The sequence below is a fragment of the Sinohyriopsis cumingii genome, chromosome 6 (genome assembly GCF_028554795.1).
Source record: "Sinohyriopsis cumingii isolate HCF-2022 chromosome 6, ASM2855479v2, whole genome shotgun sequence".
Lineage (NCBI taxonomy): Eukaryota > Metazoa > Mollusca > Bivalvia > Unionida > Unionidae > Sinohyriopsis > Sinohyriopsis cumingii.
In genome coordinates, this window is record NC_142966.1 from 133,650,579 (window position 1) to 133,670,942 (window position 20,364).

Consider the following 20,364-nt stretch of genomic DNA (forward strand, 5'->3'; position numbering starts at 1 on the left):
AACTGCAAGCTACAAAACTATGCAATTACCATATATCAGGTGATCTCATATGTAAATCTAAACGATATGCATAAACGTACGCACTGATACTCTTCGAAACTGTACTGAATCTTCGAGGATATCGTGATAACTACCACCGAAGATACATTATTATCGACAATGACATATGTCAAGGTTTTTAAGTTGTCTTATATATTAAAAAAGTGCACTTAATAGTGACGACTCTGTTCTGTCAATGCATGCAACCTAATATTAGGGTAAGATTTCGACATATGATCAGATTTTTTTTGTCATTGAAATCTCTTAACAGAAGTAATTGCTGATTTTGAGAAGAAGATCCCATGGGTAAAAACACCTCTTTATCTGAAGACAGAAAGTGTTGTTGTGATTTGTTTATATGCGTCTAAAAATTCGACTAATATGATCAAGACATGAAAAAGTACAGCTTCTTGAGGTCATCGCTTCGCTGGGTGATAAGATGAACAGAAAAACCAAAAAAATTAAACAACATTATATGGGACATAATGTCGACAAATAATGGGCATCACAGAAAACAAAATGATGCTTTTCTTGAAAATTATTGGCTCTGTTAGTTCTTTGGCTTCTACGAAATTATTCCCATATGTTCAAACCACTCGACTTCTCACATGAAGTCAAACATCGCATACCTGCTCTGGAGCTCAGCTTTTTCCTTCTCCGACTGAGCCTTTTCCTTCTCCCATTTAGCTTTTTCCTTCTCCCATTCATTCTTTTCCCTCTCCCAATGAGCCTTTTCCTTCTCCTTCTCAGAAATTTCATTTTCCCAAGCTTGTTTTTTTGTATGATGTTCCACCATTCCTCTGCAAAACAAAAGGTGACTATAACCTTTAAATATATGTGTGGTGAGTCTCACATTTGCAATCCCTGACATGATATAATCAATAAAAATATTTAATGGAACATTTGTCCCAGTGTCATATAAAGAAACATATATATGTTCTTCTCAGCAGAATTAATAATATAATCAATGTTATAATATGGCCATTTACATAATTATTTAGCATGTATAGTCAGCGTCTACCGCATTTTCTGCCAGTTGCATGGAAGATGTTTTATTATTCTTTGAACGACGTCTTAACCTCGCTTACTTGAGAGTTGGTAATAAACAATGTTTAACTACTTCTTAAGCCGATATTCTGTGTACCCACATTTTTGTACCTAAGTTGCTTTCCTACAATACAACTCCATTTTCCTCGAGGAAAAGTAAGAAATGAAATGCCATTTCAAGTATAATTAGCACCACTATACTAATTAGCACCATTATTTAAACATAATCAGAAATATAACAACGACTATGCATTTTACCATGCATATGCTCAGTGAAATCAATATTTCACGACACAAAACTTTCCCTATGTAGCGCGATGTTTTCGCTACAGTTACGGATAGCATGTCCGAACATGCTTTTCTCACCCACACGTAATTACTCGAAAAGTATTAATGAAGGAAGCATATGCAATGTTCTGTCTGTAAATATTCTCAAAATATCTGTTTTGCTATGTCCATGGAAGGTCATATAGAGGACAATTATTCTTGTGCGAAACCAGTAAGTAAAAGAGATAATCATGACTATAGACACATTTTTTGCATTGTACGGTAAAAGTAACTTATGTCGCAAATATATTTTAAAGTTTCTACTTGGTCGGATATTAGTCCCCTACATTCAGTCAGACTTATTAAACCGATTCTTTTTTTATGTTTATCCAACTTGAACATTATCGTGCTGTATTTTGCCATCTTACATTTAAGCACAAGTAATAAGCATTGTTTGATATGTGTAACAATTTTGATAGTGAATGTTATTCGTACCTGCATAGAAATGGTGCGGAAGGAAAAATGTTAAAATTGTCGAAAATTATTTATCTAAACGAAATCAACGCTTTAATTTAAAAGTCTCCTCAGAATGCATGGGAATATATATATATATATATATATATATATATATATATATATATATATATATATATATAAACTGTACTAAGTACTAAGCTCTACACCTATGCGTCTCAGCATCTAATATTCGTTTCAGCATGATCTGATTACATATCTACATAAACTGAGGATTTGTATGTATTTATTTGTGTGTGTATTTATGTTTGCATCCACAAATGCATGAAAGTATCGTTGAATATCTGAGTGAAAACATGTAGGTGTGTATGTATCCATACATCTTTATTTCCTGTTTTAACTGGGGGTTTTCCTTGGTGTAGAAATAATGTAATGAGAGGACATGTTTTCAATCGCTTGATCGTCTATACAGATCAATGATATAATATATCTTGACTTTCGTATCCGCAATTATCAATGGCTCCAATTTACACTTACATTGATACATGTTCTGCTTCTTTAAAGCTTCCACTCGACTGTTGTGGTACGGAGGCTTTCAATCTTCATCGGATGTACATTAAAAATAAAACATCAGATACGGATATAAGAAATTATTATATTAGAAAATAGTAGAATCAATATCCAGATAAAGTATTATTCTTTATAGTAGCAATATCAACTGTGACAGACTGGTTGATTATATCACATGGGTTATTGTCGATTGTACAGAAACTAAATTATCTAATCAATACTATAAGATTTAAATCAGTTTCGCTATAAGATTTGCAGAGAAGAAGTAGGAATTCACAAAGTAAAGAATCACCACAATTGAAAACTACTTTTATGTTTCTTCAAGATCACTGTACTCTCATTTGACTCAGTGAGTTGATTTTTGTTCAGACTGAGCTCCTGTATTTGTGACGTGCAGCGGAGAGCGGTACGATCGTGTCCCTGTGTTCCTCTGTGGGTCTTCTCTTGATTCTGAATTATACACAATTTTTTTTATTGGCTGCGTATATATGCGGGGGTGGAGCTCATTTGTCTCGGTAAGGGTCAAAGAATAGTTGTCGTGCCTCAGTTTGTTTGTTTACTTGTAAAAAAAAATTCTCGTCAGTTTGATGATGTCTTAGGGAAAAGGCTTTCAAACGCATTGATAGAAAGTCATACGTGCTAATCATTTAACTTGCCAACTACATTTTGATGGAGGTGATAAATAGCGGCTGATCATTTGGGAGTAGTTTATGTCATGTAGACGAGCTTCTTGACCGATGTCCAGATAAACGCCCTCATATGTACAAGATGACTGTTGTGATCCCACAAGGCGTATTTCTCTGCTTATAATTAACGTATTACATCTTGGCCTATCCAGCCAGGTTGTTTAGGTGAAGTAAGCATATGTAGTTGCTCAAAAACGTACAAATGTCGGGGTTTAATTGTTTCGGTTGATGCGCACCTTGAGGTTATATTCTTCCCTAGGGTCAACGCGATGCTTAGAGGCAATGTCCTTGAGCCCAGAAACCACCAACTTCTACCTGCAGACTTGACAATCATTAGCTCCCTCTAAGGCTTACATTAAAGTAGATCGGGGCAGGATTACTGAGTGCCTCATTGATCTCCATGCCATCTCGCTCTTTAGACCCGATGACGGTAACGATGGCCTCCTTTCCACTTTATAACACTGGCTCTTACACAGGCCGTAGCAGCACATTTTTGTGTCTTGCTTTTGTTCTGTTTGCAGGGATGGAGAACTGCGACTGGCACCTTGGTGCATTGAAATATGCATAGATTATATGTAAAACACGTGTCTGGCAGTGGTGTTTCTGGAACGAAAGAATTAATTTTGTTTACGTTTAGCTTGAAACCCATCAATCTATCGACTAGGCTTCAAGCAGGTAGGCTCGACTGGAAGCGTGCAGGCACCATCAGCAACGGTGTATCTTAATTTTGCACTTGGTGTGACTAAATACCATGTGGCTTTGTTTTGTCCACACAAGGTAGTAATTTTCCAACTCGGCCATCATCAATAGGTTAACATTGTAAAGCCTTACTTTGTTGCGCATGCTTAGTGGATATAAACCATTTTCCATGTTAAATACGCTAACTTCGGTATCCAAAATTGCAACTGTCGAATTTTACTGTGTCGCTAAATTCCACGAGAAAGTAAATGGCAGCAAACTATATGTCGACCAGGCCCTGGCGGTATGGTCTGACCTATTTTTCGTCTGTCTACTTCACATAAAACATTCTGAGTGGCAAATTCGACGGAGCGATTGTTATTGCTCTTCACATGAAATAATGGATCGAGGTGGAATTGCACTTAGGTATCGAAAGATAATTCCGGCCTCGAAAATGGTGGTAGTTTGGTGCAAGACACGCCAAGACTGACATGCACCTCCCGAAATACCACGCGTACGTACCCACTGATGTGTGGTTAAATGATTCCTCTGGCCTTGGCGACAATTTAATCAATCTGATTAATTCGCATTACTAAAGTAATTGCGATTCGGATATATTATCTTGCTTTAGTTGTCTGTTCTGGCTCAAAATTTGTATTGGATACGTTCATCTAAACAAGTGCTACTTTCTCTATCTGCTATTTCAAATAGAGCTCAAATAATAGGCTCCTCTTATACTTCGCATTACTGACGAAGTCCTGCTCCCGACGGCGTCCCAACTCTAAAACAAGTATATGACACACGCGGAATTTTGGATCTGTGTTTTCATTTATCTTTGAAACTTGCAGTTCCCGTCCATAAAAAGTCCCATATTCAGAACCTTACTAGGGGAAAAGACTTTCTTTCACATATACCATATATCTGCAAACAAAATATGATCTTACTTTGTCAGTAAATTGTTTTTCTCCGCCGTCAGGTTTTCGATAGTATTAACCAGAAGCTCTTTTTCCTTTGTATGACTTTTAGTCATTGTCTTGTAATCTTTATCCCATTTTGTCTTGGCCTGGTGAGCCTCTCTGGGAAAAATATATAAATTAATTAAATAATTATTATTTTTAATAATAATAATAATAATAATAATAATAATAATAATAATAATAATAAATAAAAATGATAATAATAATAATAATAATAATAATAATAATAATTTATTTTTTAACTTTTAATCATTTTTGGTTATTTTATTGCAATCTGTCTTATATATAAATTATTTATTCAAGTAAACTAATGTGTAGAAGGTGTTCCTGTCTGCACCTTTTGCTCCGAAAAACATTCCAAAGCAAGGTTGCGACTTGCATGCACTCAACAAGAAAAAGGTCACAGACTGGGGCCTTCAAAAATGTATGAGAAACTTCGTCTTCTGTGTTACATTCGACGAAACGATGGTTTCGTACTAAAAAGGAGAGACTTCGAAGAAGATACGTAAAGATAAAGACATAGAGAGAAACAATCTTAACCATCTAATAAATAAATTTGAGGCCATTGATTCTAATTGCTGTATATGTGTGGTAGAGTATGCCCATAAGAGCAAGCCATGCGCGATACATATGTCCTATATGAACTAACGTATTAAACTGAAACGAGCATGTTTTGTCATCTTATGTGTGTATGTGTGTAGGGGTGGGTGTGTGGGGGGAACGATTGTGGGCGTGTACGTGTGTCTATGCATAACCTTGGGTTTTTTAATTGCAGCTGTATAACTTATCGATCAAAGTAAGTGACACAACGTGAAATACAATTACACCTGAACATTATTTGTATGTACTATCCACCAATGGATGAACACATACATACTTTATCCTTTGCATACCTCTCCATATCTTGTTGTAGCTGTTTAGCCCACGTGTTGTTCTCCTTTTCCATCTTACACAACCTGTAAGGAATGTTGCATATGGATACAATAACTCGATTATGCCAATATATATATATATATATATATATATATATATATATATATATATATATATATATATATATATATATATATATATATATATATATATATATATTCCAGATCCCCTGGTGACCCGTACTGGACCATGAAAACATGCCTTAGTGCTTTCTGATCGTTATGGTCCAATGTTCACGAAAATTATAGATACATGACAAGAACAATAAACGAGGACCAAAAAACAAAAACAAAAAACAAATTGTATAGTTTTGCTGTTTTCTGTCAAAATATATTTTAAACAATCTGGTATATAATATTTACCTAGATGGTCAGATAGAGATCACCATTCAAGTTCTTGCTAAACATTTACATAGGCCTTTGCACTCATTAAAAACGAAAATGATTCCCTGCATAGCGTTGCAGTTTCATCATATGAGATAAAAATCAATCATAAAGTCATTTCTTCTTTTCCTTCTCGTGTAACTATTTTCTCGGTGTAATGGTATATGGTGTGATTCTACTAAAACTAATAATACTAAAACAACATTAATTACTATAATTTAAACAAATAAATCTTTGCTTATCAAATCAGAGTTGTGGAAGGTCATTCTTGATTATCTTTTATGTCCCTACAAACAATGTACGTCACAAACCCTGCTTCTTGATAAACTAGATCAAATTTAATATTTTGGATATGGTAGGATGGTTGTTAATATTATGCTTTAACTCCCACGACCATGCTGAAAATATAGTTTATATATAAACTATACTTCAGAATAGGTCATATTGGCGAATTATCAATATATAGTGCAGTCATGTAAAACATATTGATATTTTATCCATTAACTCTTCATTTAAACACAATCATGTGGATTTTGAATGTTTTATTCTTTATGGAAAATAAGATCATCAAGACATGTTTAAAACCATAGCAACATATAAACTACCGACGAAATACCCACATTTATTCTAGTACTTTGAGTTCTTTACCCAACCCCTCACATTCACTGTAATGTTAAAGAGGTAAATAAAACACAATTCCGCATTATTCTGTTAGTCTAAAAGTATTTATAATTCAATGACTACCGAGAATCTTAAACCTAAAAGTACCTATATATATTTGCTATTCTAACTGAATTCCAATTATTGTACAAAAGCACAAACATCAGTGTATCTTAGCACGGACCAAAAAATGACGATTTTGATGACCTGCAATTAAATGATGTTCCCAGGTCTTTCTTTAATTAAAATATATATTTAGTGCCTAACATCTGTGATCATTTGCGTCCGACCGAGATATAGCTCTAATCACTTCTTATTTTTAACCACGTTATTTACAAGCAGTTCTTTTTCACACGTATCTACGACATTCAGCTACAGATAATCTGAGTCACTTCACAAACACTTGCACAAACACAAACACACATAAACACACTTATATATATATATATATATATATATATATATATATATATATATATATATATATATATATATATATATATATATATATAATGTGTGCATGTTCACAAAATAATTTCAAGACAAGGCTAGTCATGCATATTTAGAATGAAAGAATAACTTTACTTTTGAACATTTTTTAAATGTAAAATACTAATTGTTTTAAAAGAATGTGATCATTTAGTGTACTAATTCATTTGCGATGTAAAGTCGCAAATTATTCCATTCCACAATTTGCCTGAAAGCAAGTGAAGTAATATTTTCAAAGGCTAACCTTTAGAATATTAGTATTGTTTTGCAGTGGCTTAATGAATATACTCTAAAAACAAATACGATTTTAACACGATTGCTGTTCCACAGCATGAACTTCGTTATTATGGCTATTGATACCATACAGTATGCTTTTCATTTCAAATAAAGCAAGGACCCATAATTTAGTGTCTGCTTTATTGAAGGTACTGAAATGCATCTAGAAAGCAATCGTGTTAGAAAGAAGTCACGTTTGTGTCAGACAGGTTCCGTGCGTTGGCGATTTGCCAGTTTTTTCATATTTGATAGTGTTTGTAGTATTTATAAAGTGTAATGGGGTTAAGCAGGATACATTACAGTTGTTGTGTCTATCAAGTACATAGGTACATAATTACACATACACTTCAATAACAATATCAATATCGAAGTATTCTCAACTTCATATTCTTGTTTATAGTTTTGATAAACTTTAAATATTAATCCTGAACGTCGGTAATCGCACAATGTCCGCGACAGTAATTATTAACTTTTACATCACGGTATGAAATATATGTGTGCTTGAAATCTTGTCACCCGATCAGTAATATTAGAGGTAACGTAAGGAAATGAATGTTGTTGACAGAATCAGTGTTTAACTGGGTTAATCAATATTTAATGATCAAACACTATTTTGCAAATAGTTAAACAAAACTCAATTTGCAGAGAAGATAAATATGGATGACTATAGATAATATTCAAAACATAGTCTAGACAAATGAAAGTGTGTGTATGTTTACTGTACGCCTCTGAAGTTTAACCTTCACATGGAATGTGGTTTTAATGTTTGCAAAAGCTTTGCGTACTGCATGTCAGCGAGTATTCTTACGCATTTGATTACGAAGGTAATAAATCTATGCCTAATTATCCCCTACATGACAAGGTCGAGCTATCGGATACAAAACGTGATTTACATATTTGCCAGTATCCGCTCCCCATACTATATTATATATGTGGTACTAAAACACACCTTTCCTTTTTAGAAACGGTATTTCACTTATGTTTCGTTTTTTTCTTTTTTTTTCGTTTATTTATTCCCTTTCCTTTGCCCAAGAATTTTTGTTTTCCTTGACTTTGTTTTAACTCTTCAAGGCTAAAATAAAACTATAATTCGTATAACAACTGCAAGCTACAAAACTATGCAATTACCATATATCAGGTGATCTCATATGTAAATCTAAACGATATGCATAAACGTACGCACTGATACTCTTCGAAACTGTACTGAATCTTCGAGGATATCGTGATAACTACCACCGAAGATACATTATTATCGACAATGACATATGTCAAGGTTTTTAAGTTGTCTTATATATTAAAAAAGTGCACTTAATAGTGACGACTCTGTTCTGTCAATGCATGCAACCTAATATTAGGGTAAGATTTCGACATATGATCAGATTTTTTTTGTCATTGAAATCTCTTAACAGAAGTAATTGCTGATTTTGAGAAGAAGATCCCATGGGTAAAAACACCTCTTTATCTGAAGACAGAAAGTGTTGTTGTGATTTGTTTATATGCGTCTAAAAATTCGACTAATATGATCAAGACATGAAAAAGTACAGCTTCTTGAGGTCATCGCTTCGCTGGGTGATAAGATGAACAGAAAAACCAAAAAAATTAAACAACATTATATGGGACATAATGTCGACAAATAATGGGCATCACAGAAAACAAAATGATGCTTTTCTTGAAAATTATTGGCTCTGTTAGTTCTTTGGCTTCTACGAAATTATTCCCATATGTTCAAACCACTCGACTTCTCACATGAAGTCAAACATCGCATACCTGCTCTGGAGCTCAGCTTTTTCCTTCTCCGACTGAGCCTTTTCCTTCTCCCATTTAGCTTTTTCCTTCTCCCATTCATTCTTTTCCCTCTCCCAATGAGCCTTTTCCTTCTCCTTCTCAGAAATTTCATTTTCCCAAGCTTGTTTTTTTGTATGATGTTCCACCATTCCTCTGCAAAACAAAAGGTGACTATAACCTTTAAATATATGTGTGGTGAGTCTCACATTTGCAATCCCTGACATGATATAATCAATAAAAATATTTAATGGAACATTTGTCCCAGTGTCATATAAAGAAACATATATATGTTCTTCTCAGCAGAATTAATAATATAATCAATGTTATAATATGGCCATTTACATAATTATTTAGCATGTATAGTCAGCGTCTACCGCATTTTCTGCCAGTTGCATGGAAGATGTTTTATTATTCTTTGAACGACGTCTTAACCTCGCTTACTTGAGAGTTGGTAATAAACAATGTTTAACTACTTCTTAAGCCGATATTCTGTGTACCCACATTTTTGTACCTAAGTTGCTTTCCTACAATACAACTCCATTTTCCTCGAGGAAAAGTAAGAAATGAAATGCCATTTCAAGTATAATTAGCACCACTATACTAATTAGCACCATTATTTAAACATAATCAGAAATATAACAACGACTATGCATTTTACCATGCATATGCTCAGTGAAATCAATATTTCACGACACAAAACTTTCCCTATGTAGCGCGATGTTTTCGCTACAGTTACGGATAGCATGTCCGAACATGCTTTTCTCACCCACACGTAATTACTCGAAAAGTATTAATGAAGGAAGCATATGCAATGTTCTGTCTGTAAATATTCTCAAAATATCTGTTTTGCTATGTCCATGGAAGGTCATATAGAGGACAATTATTCTTGTGCGAAACCAGTAAGTAAAAGAGATAATCATGACTATAGACACATTTTTTGCATTGTACGGTAAAAGTAACTTATGTCGCAAATATATTTTAAAGTTTCTACTTGGTCGGATATTAGTCCCCTACATTCAGTCAGACTTATTAAACCGATTCTTTTTTTATGTTTATCCAACTTGAACATTATCGTGCTGTATTTTGCCATCTTACATTTAAGCACAAGTAATAAGCATTGTTTGATATGTGTAACAATTTTGATAGTGAATGTTATTCGTACCTGCATAGAAATGGTGCGGAAGGAAAAATGTTAAAATTGTCGAAAATTATTTATCTAAACGAAATCAACGCTTTAATTTAAAAGTCTCCTCAGAATGCATGGGAATATATATATATATATATATATATATATATATATATATATATATATATATATATATATATATATATATATATATAAACTGTACTAAGTACTAAGCTCTACACCTATGCGTCTCAGCATCTAATATTCGTTTCAGCATGATCTGATTACATATCTACATAAACTGAGGATTTGTATGTATTTATTTGTGTGTGTATTTATGTTTGCATCCACAAATGCATGAAAGTATCGTTGAATATCTGAGTGAAAACATGTAGGTGTGTATGTATCCATACATCTTTATTTCCTGTTTTAACTGGGGGTTTTCCTTGGTGTAGAAATAATGTAATGAGAGGACATGTTTTCAATCGCTTGATCGTCTATACAGATCAATGATATAATATATCTTGACTTTCGTATCCGCAATTATCAATGGCTCCAATTTACACTTACATTGATACATGTTCTGCTTCTTTAAAGCTTCCACTCGACTGTTGTGGTACGGAGGCTTTCAATCTTCATCGGATGTACATTAAAAATAAAACATCAGATACGGATATAAGAAATTATTATATTAGAAAATAGTAGAATCAATATCCAGATAAAGTATTATTCTTTATAGTAGCAATATCAACTGTGACAGACTGGTTGATTATATCACATGGGTTATTGTCGATTGTACAGAAACTAAATTATCTAATCAATACTATAAGATTTAAATCAGTTTCGCTATAAGATTTGCAGAGAAGAAGTAGGAATTCACAAAGTAAAGAATCACCACAATTGAAAACTACTTTTATGTTTCTTCAAGATCACTGTACTCTCATTTGACTCAGTGAGTTGATTTTTGTTCAGACTGAGCTCCTGTATTTGTGACGTGCAGCGGAGAGCGGTACGATCGTGTCCCTGTGTTCCTCTGTGGGTCTTCTCTTGATTCTGAATTATACACAATTTTTTTTATTGGCTGCGTATATATGCGGGGGTGGAGCTCATTTGTCTCGGTAAGGGTCAAAGAATAGTTGTCGTGCCTCAGTTTGTTTGTTTACTTGTAAAAAAAAATTCTCGTCAGTTTGATGATGTCTTAGGGAAAAGGCTTTCAAACGCATTGATAGAAAGTCATACGTGCTAATCATTTAACTTGCCAACTACATTTTGATGGAGGTGATAAATAGCGGCTGATCATTTGGGAGTAGTTTATGTCATGTAGAAGAGCTTCTTGACCGATGTCCAGATAAACGCCCTCATATGTACAAGATGACTGTTGTGATCCCACAAGGCGTATTTCTCTGCTTATAATTAACGTATTACATCTTGGCCTATCCAGCCAGGTTGTTTAGGTGAAGTAAGCATATGTAGTTGCTCAAAAACGTACAAATGTCGGGGTTTAATTGTTTCGGTTGATGCGCACCTTGAGGTTATATTCTTCCCTAGGGTCAACGCGATGCTTAGAGGCAATGTCCTTGAGCCCAGAAACCACCAACTTCTACCTGCAGACTTGACAATCATTAGCTCCCTCTAAGGCTTACATTAAAGTAGATCGGGGCAGGATTACTGAGTGCCTCATTGATCTCCATGCCATCTCGCTCTTTAGACCCGATGACGGTAACGATGGCCTCCTTTCCACTTTATAACACTGGCTCTTACACAGGCCGTAGCAGCACATTTTTGTGTCTTGCTTTTGTTCTGTTTGCAGGGATGGAGAACTGCGACTGGCACCTTGGTGCATTGAAATATGCATAGATTATATGTAAAACACGTGTCTGGCAGTGGTGTTTCTGGAACGAAAGAATTAATTTTGTTTACGTTTAGCTTGAAACCCATCAATCTATCGACTAGGCTTCAAGCAGGTAGGCTCGACTGGAAGCGTGCAGGCACCATCAGCAACGGTGTATCTTAATTTTGCACTTGGTGTGACTAAATACCATGTGGCTTTGTTTTGTCCACACAAGGTAGTAATTTTCCAACTCGGCCATCATCAATAGGTTAACATTGTAAAGCCTTACTTTGTTGCGCATGCTTAGTGGATATAAACCATTTTCCATGTTAAATACGCTAACTTCGGTATCCAAAATTGCAACTGTCGAATTTTACTGTGTCGCTAAATTCCACGAGAAAGTAAATGGCAGCAAACTATATGTCGACCAGGCCCTGGCGGTATGGTCTGACCTATTTTTCGTCTGTCTACTTCACATAAAACATTCTGAGTGGCAAATTCGACGGAGCGATTGTTATTGCTCTTCACATGAAATAATGGATCGAGGTGGAATTGCACTTAGGTATCGAAAGATAATTCCGGCCTCGAAAATGGTGGTAGTTTGGTGCAAGACACGCCAAGACTGACATGCACCTCCCGAAATACCACGCGTACGTACCCACTGATGTGTGGTTAAATGATTCCTCTGGCCTTGGCGACAATTTAATCAATCTGATTAATTCGCATTACTAAAGTAATTGCGATTCGGATATATTATCTTGCTTTAGTTGTCTGTTCTGGCTCAAAATTTGTATTGGATACGTTCATCTAAACAAGTGCTACTTTCTCTATCTGCTATTTCAAATAGAGCTCAAATAATAGGCTCCTCTTATACTTCGCATTACTGACGAAGTCCTGCTCCCGACGGCGTCCCAACTCTAAAACAAGTATATGACACACGCGGAATTTTGGATCTGTGTTTTCATTTATCTTTGAAACTTGCAGTTCCCGTCCATAAAAAGTCCCATATTCAGAACCTTACTAGGGGAAAAGACTTTCTTTCACATATACCATATATCTGCAAACAAAATATGATCTTACTTTGTCAGTAAATTGTTTTTCTCCGCCGTCAGGTTTTCGATAGTATTAACCAGAAGCTCTTTTTCCTTTGTATGACTTTTAGTCATTGTCTTGTAATCTTTATCCCATTTTGTCTTGGCCTGGTGAGCCTCTCTGGGAAAAATATATAAATTAATTAAATAATTATTATTTTTAATAATAATAATAATAATAATAATAATAATAATAATAATAATAATAAATAAAAATGATAATAATAATAATAATAATAATAATAATAATAATTTATTTTTTAACTTTTAATCATTTTTGGTTATTTTATTGCAATCTGTCTTATATATAAATTATTTATTCAAGTAAACTAATGTGTAGAAGGTGTTCCTGTCTGCACCTTTTGCTCCGAAAAACATTCCAAAGCAAGGTTGCGACTTGCATGCACTCAACAAGAAAAAGGTCACAGACTGGGGCCTTCAAAAATGTATGAGAAACTTCGTCTTCTGTGTTACATTCGACGAAACGATGGTTTCGTACTAAAAAGGAGAGACTTCGAAGAAGATACGTAAAGATAAAGACATAGAGAGAAACAATCTTAACCATCTAATAAATAAATTTGAGGCCATTGATTCTAATTGCTGTATATGTGTGGTAGAGTATGCCCATAAGAGCAAGCCATGCGCGATACATATGTCCTATATGAACTAACGTATTAAACTGAAACGAGCATGTTTTGTCATCTTATGTGTGTATGTGTGTAGGGGTGGGTGTGTGGGGGGAACGATTGTGGGCGTGTACGTGTGTCTATGCATAACCTTGGGTTTTTTAATTGCAGCTGTATAACTTATCGATCAAAGTAAGTGACACAACGTGAAATACAATTACACCTGAACATTATTTGTATGTACTATCCACCAATGGATGAACACATACATACTTTATCCTTTGCATACCTCTCCATATCTTGTTGTAGCTGTTTAGCCCACGTGTTGTTCTCCTTTTCCATCTTACACAACCTGTAAGGAATGTTGCATATGGATACAATAACTCGATTATGCCAATATATATATATATATATATATATATATATATATATATATATATATATATATATATATATATATATATATATATATATATATATATATATATATTCCAGATCCCCTGGTGACCCGTACTGGACCATGAAAACATGCCTTAGTGCTTTCTGATCGTTATGGTCCAATGTTCACGAAAATTATAGATACATGACAAGAACAATAAACGAGGACCAAAAAACAAAAACAAAAAACAAATTGTATAGTTTTGCTGTTTTCTGTCAAAATATATTTTAAACAATCTGGTATATAATATTTACCTAGATGGTCAGATAGAGATCACCATTCAAGTTCTTGCTAAACATTTACATAGGCCTTTGCGCTCATTAAAAACGAAAATGATTCCCTGCATAGCGTTGCAGTTTCATCATATGAGATAAAAATCAATCATAAAGTCATTTCTTCTTTTCCTTCTCGTGTAACTATTTTCTCGGTGTAATGGTATATGGTGTGATTCTACTAAAACTAATAATACTAAAACAACATTAATTACTATAATTTAAACAAATAAATCTTTGCTTATCAAATCAGAGTTGTGGAAGGTCATTCTTGATTATCTTTTATGTCCCTACAAACAATGTACGTCACAAACCCTGCTTCTTGATAAACTAGATCAAATTTAATATTTTGGATATGGTAGGATGGTTGTTAATATTATGCTTTAACTCCCACGACCATGCTGAAAATATAGTTTATATATAAACTATACTTCAGAATAGGTCATATTGGCGAATTATCAATATATAGTGCAGTCATGTAAAACATATTGATATTTTATCCATTAACTCTTCATTTAAACACAATCATGTGGATTTTGAATGTTTTATTCTTTATGGAAAATAAGATCATCAAGACATGTTTAAAACCATAGCAACATATAAACTACCGACGAAATACCCACATTTATTCTAGTACTTTGAGTTCTTTACCCAACCCCTCACATTCACTGTAATGTTAAAGAGGTAAATAAAACACAATTCCGCATTATTCTGTTAGTCTAAAAGTATTTATAATTCAATGACTACCGAGAATCTTAAACCTAAAAGTACCTATATATATTTGCTATTCTAACTGAATTCCAATTATTGTACAAAAGCACAAACATCAGTGTATCTTAGCACGGACCAAAAAATGACGATTTTGATGACCTGCAATTAAATGATGTTCCCAGGTCTTTCTTTAATTAAAATATATATTTAGTGCCTAACATCTGTGATCATTTGCGTCCGACCGAGATATAGCTCTAATCACTTCTTATTTTTAACCACGTTATTTACAAGCAGTTCTTTTTCACACGTATCTACGACATTCAGCTACAGATAATCTGAGTCACTTCACAAACACTTGCACAAACACAAACACACATAAACACACTTATATATATATATATATATATATATATATATATATATATATATATATATATATATATATAATGTGTGCATGTTCACAAAATAATTTCAAGACAAGGCTAGTCATGCATATTTAGAATGAAAGAATAACTTTACTTTTGAACATTTTTTAAATGTAAAATACTAATTGTTTTAAAAGAATGTGATCATTTAGTGTACTAATTCATTTGCGATGTAAAGTCGCAAATTATTCCATTCCACAATTTGCCTGAAAGCAAGTGAAGTAATATTTTCAAAGGCTAACCTTTAGAATATTAGTATTGTTTTGCAGTGGCTTAATGAATATACTCTAAAAACAAATACGATTTTAACACGATTGCTGTTCCACAGCATGAACTTCGTTATTATGGCTATTGATACCATACAGTATGCTTTTCATTTCAAATAAAGCAAGGACCCATAATTTAGTGTCTGCTTTATTGAAGGTACTGAAATGCATCTAGAAAGCAATCGTGTTAGAAAGAAGTCACGTTTGTGTCAGACAGGTTCCGTGCGTTGGCGATTTGCCAGTTTTTTCATATTTGATAGTGTTTGTAGTATTTATAAAGTGTAATGGGGTTAAGCAGGATACATTACAGTTGTTGTGTCTATCAAGTACATAGGTACATAATTACACATACACTTCAATAACAATATCAATATCGAAGTATTCTCAACTTCATATTCTTGTTTATAGTTTTGATAAACTTTAAATATTAATCCTGAACGTCGGTAATCGCACAATGTCCGCGACAGTAATTATTAACTTTTACATCACGGTATGAAATATATGTGTGCTTGAAATCTTGTCACCCGATCAGTAATATTAGAGGTAACGTAAGGAAATGAATGTTGTTGACAGAATCAGTGTTTAACTGGGTTAATCAATATTTAATGATCAAACACTATTTTGCAAATAGTTAAACAAAACTCAATTTGCAGAGAAGATAAATATGGATGACTATAGATAATATTCAAAACATAGTCTAGACAAATGAAAGTGTGTGTATGTTTACTGTACGCCTCTGAAGTTTAACCTTCACATGGAATGTGGTTTTAATGTTTGCAAAAGCTTTGCGTACTGCATGTCAGCGAGTATTCTTACGCATTTGATTACGAAGGTAATAAATCTATGCCTAATTATCCCCTACATGACAAGGTCGAGCTATCGGATACAAAACGTGATTTACATATTTGCCAGTATCCGCTCCCCATACTATATTATATATGTGGTACTAAAACACACCTTTCCTTTTTAGAAACGGTATTTCACTTATGTTTCGTTTTTTTCTTTTTTTTTCGTTTATTTATTCCCTTTCCTTTGCCCAAGAATTTTTGTTTTCCTTGACTTTGTTTTAACTCTTCAAGGCTAAAATAAAACTATAATTCGTATAACAACTGCAAGCTACAAAACTATGCAATTACCATATATCAGGTGATCTCATATGTAAATCTAAACGATATGCATAAACGTACGCACTGATACTCTTCGAAACTGTACTGAATCTTCGAGGATATCGTGATAACTACCACCGAAGATACATTATTATCGACAATGACATATGTCAAGGTTTTTAAGTTGTCTTATATATTAAAAAAGTGCACTTAATAGTGACGACTCTGTTCTGTCAATGCATGCAACCTAATATTAGGGTAAGATTTCGACATATGATCAGATTTTTTTTGTCATTGAAATCTCTTAACAGAAGTAATTGCTGATTTTGAGAAGAAGATCCCATGGGTAAAAACACCTCTTTATCTGAAGACAGAAAGTGTTGTTGTGATTTGTTTATATGCGTCTAAAAATTCGACTAATATGATCAAGACATGAAAAAGTACAGCTTCTTGAGGTCATCGCTTCGCTGGGTGATAAGATGAACAGAAAAACCAAAAAAATTAAACAACATTATATGGGACATAATGTCGACAAATAATGGGCATCACAGAAAACAAAATGATGCTTTTCTTGAAAATTATTGGCTCTGTTAGTTCTTTGGCTTCTACGAAATTATTCCCATATGTTCAAACCACTCGACTTCTCACATGAAGTCAAACATCGCATACCTGCTCTGGAGCTCAGCTTTTTCCTTCTCCGACTGAGCCTTTTCCTTCTCCCATTTAGCTTTTTCCTTCTCCCATTCATTCTTTTCCCTCTCCCAATGAGCCTTTTCCTTCTCCTTCTCAGAAATTTCATTTTCCCAAGCTTGTTTTTTTGTATGATGTTCCACCATTCCTCTGCAAAACAAAAGGTGACTATAACCTTTAAATATATGTGTGGTGAGTCTCACATTTGCAATCCCTGACATGATATAATCAATAAAAATATTTAATGGAACATTTGTCCCAGTGTCATATAAAGAAACATATATATGTTCTTCTCAGCAGAATTAATAATATAATCAATGTTATAATATGGCCATTTACATAATTATTTAGCATGTATAGTCAGCGTCTACCGCATTTTCTGCCAGTTGCATGGAAGATGTTTTATTATTCTTTGAACGACGTCTTAACCTCGCTTACTTGAGAGTTGGTAATAAACAATGTTTAACTACTTCTTAAGCCGATATTCTGTGTACCCACATTTTTGTACCTAAGTTGCTTTCCTACAATACAACTCCATTTTCCTCGAGGAAAAGTAAGAAATGAAATGCCATTTCAAGTATAATTAGCACCACTATACTAATTAGCACCATTATTTAAACATAATCAGAAATATAACAACGACTATGCATTTTACCATGCATATGCTCAGTGAAATCAATATTTCACGACACAAAACTTTCCCTATGTAGCGCGATGTTTTCGCTACAGTTACGGATAGCATGTCCGAACATGCTTTTCTCACCCACACGTAATTACTCGAAAAGTATTAATGAAGGAAGCATATGCAATGTTCTGTCTGTAAATATTCTCAAAATATCTGTTTTGCTATGTCCATGGAAGGTCATATAGAGGACAATTATTCTTGTGCGAAACCAGTAAGTAAAAGAGATAATCATGACTATAGACACATTTTTTGCATTGTACGGTAAAAGTAACTTATGTCGCAAATATATTTTAAAGTTTCTACTTGGTCGGATATTAGTCCCCTACATTCAGTCAGACTTATTAAACCGATTCTTTTTTTATGTTTATCCAACTTGAACATTATCGTGCTGTATTTTGCCATCTTACATTTAAGCACAAGTAATAAGCATTGTTTGATATGTGTAACAATTTTGATAGTGAATGTTATTCGTACCTGCATAGAAATGGTGCGGAAGGAAAAATGTTAAAATTGTCGAAAATTATTTATCTAAACGAAATCAACGCTTTAATTTAAAAGTCTCCTCAGAATGCATGGGAATATATATATATATATATATATATATATATATATATATATATATATATATATATATAAACTGTACTAAGTACTAAGCTCTACACCTATGCGTCTCAGCATCTAATATTCGTTTCAGCATGATCTGATTACATATCTACATAAACTGAGGATTTGTATGTATTTATTTGTGTGTGTATTTATGTTTGCATCCACAAATGCATGAAAGTATCGTTGAATATCTGAGTGAAAACATGTAGGTGTGTATGTATCCATACATCTTTATTTCCTGTTTTAACTGGGGGTTTTCCTTGGTGTAGAAATAATGTAATGAGAGGACATGTTTTCAATCGCTTGATCGTCTATACAGATCAATGATATAATATATCTTGACTTTCGTATCCGCAATTATCAATGGCTCCAATTTACACTTACATTGATACATGTTCTGCTTCTTTAAAGCTTCCACTCGACTGTTGTGGTACGGAGGCTTTCAATCTTCATCGGATGTACATTAAAAATAAAACATCAGATACGGATATAAGAAATTATTATATTAGAAAATAGTAGAATCAATATCCAGATAAAGTATTATTCTTTATAGTAGCAATATCAACTGTGACAGACTGGTTGATTATATCACATGGGTTATTGTCGATTGTACAGAAACTAAATTATCTAATCAATACTATAAGATTTAAATCAGTTTCGCTATAAGATTTGCAGAGAAGAAGTAGGAATTCACAAAGTAAAGAATCACCACAATTGAAAACTACTTTTATGTTTCTTCAAGATCACTGTACTCTCATTTGACTCAGTGAGTTGATTTTTGTTCAGACTGAGCTCCTGTATTTGTGACGTGCAGCGGAGAGCGGTACGATCGTGTCCCTGTGTTCCTCTGTGGGTCTTCTCTTGATTCTGAATTATACACAATTTTTTTTATTGGCTGCGTATATATGCGGGGGTGGAGCTCATTTGTCTCGGTAAGGGTCAAAGAATAGTTGTCGTGCCTCAGTTTGTTTGTTTACTTGTAAAAAAAAATTCTCGTCAGTTTGATGATGTCTTAGGGAAAAGGCTTTCAAACGCATTGATAGAAAGTCATACGTGCTAATCATTTAACTTGCCAACTACATTTTGATGGAGGTGATAAATAGCGGCTGATCATTTGGGAGTAGTTTATGTCATGTAGACGAGCTTCTTGACCGATGTCCAGATAAACGCCCTCATATGTACAAGATGACTGTTGTGATCCCACAAGGCGTATTTCTCTGCTTATA

General features: G+C 33.8%; 1 protein-coding gene across 2 annotated transcripts in view; it reads right to left on the reverse strand.

Moving 5' to 3' along the window:
- Nucleotides 1–628: 628 nt before the first annotated feature.
- Nucleotides 629–20,364, reverse strand: part of LOC149798026 (uncharacterized) — a 47,480-nt gene continuing 27,744 nt past the window's right edge. For both annotated transcript variants that reach the window (XM_089963115.1, XM_089963114.1), the window contains 10 exons: nt 19,523–19,585; nt 17,827–17,997; nt 14,228–14,290; nt 13,302–13,433; nt 10,961–11,023; nt 9,247–9,417; nt 5,632–5,694; nt 4,706–4,837; nt 2,365–2,427; nt 629–839 (listed from right to left, as the gene is read on the reverse strand). In XM_089963115.1, the coding sequence (XP_089819241.1) occupies nt 644–839; nt 2,365–2,427; nt 4,706–4,837; nt 5,632–5,694; nt 9,247–9,417; nt 10,961–11,023; nt 13,302–13,433; nt 14,228–14,290; nt 17,827–17,997; nt 19,523–19,585 (1,117 nt within the window). In that variant the 3' untranslated portion in view covers nt 629–643. The remainder of the gene's footprint in view (nt 840–2,364; nt 2,428–4,705; nt 4,838–5,631; nt 5,695–9,246; nt 9,418–10,960; nt 11,024–13,301; nt 13,434–14,227; nt 14,291–17,826; nt 17,998–19,522; nt 19,586–20,364) is intronic.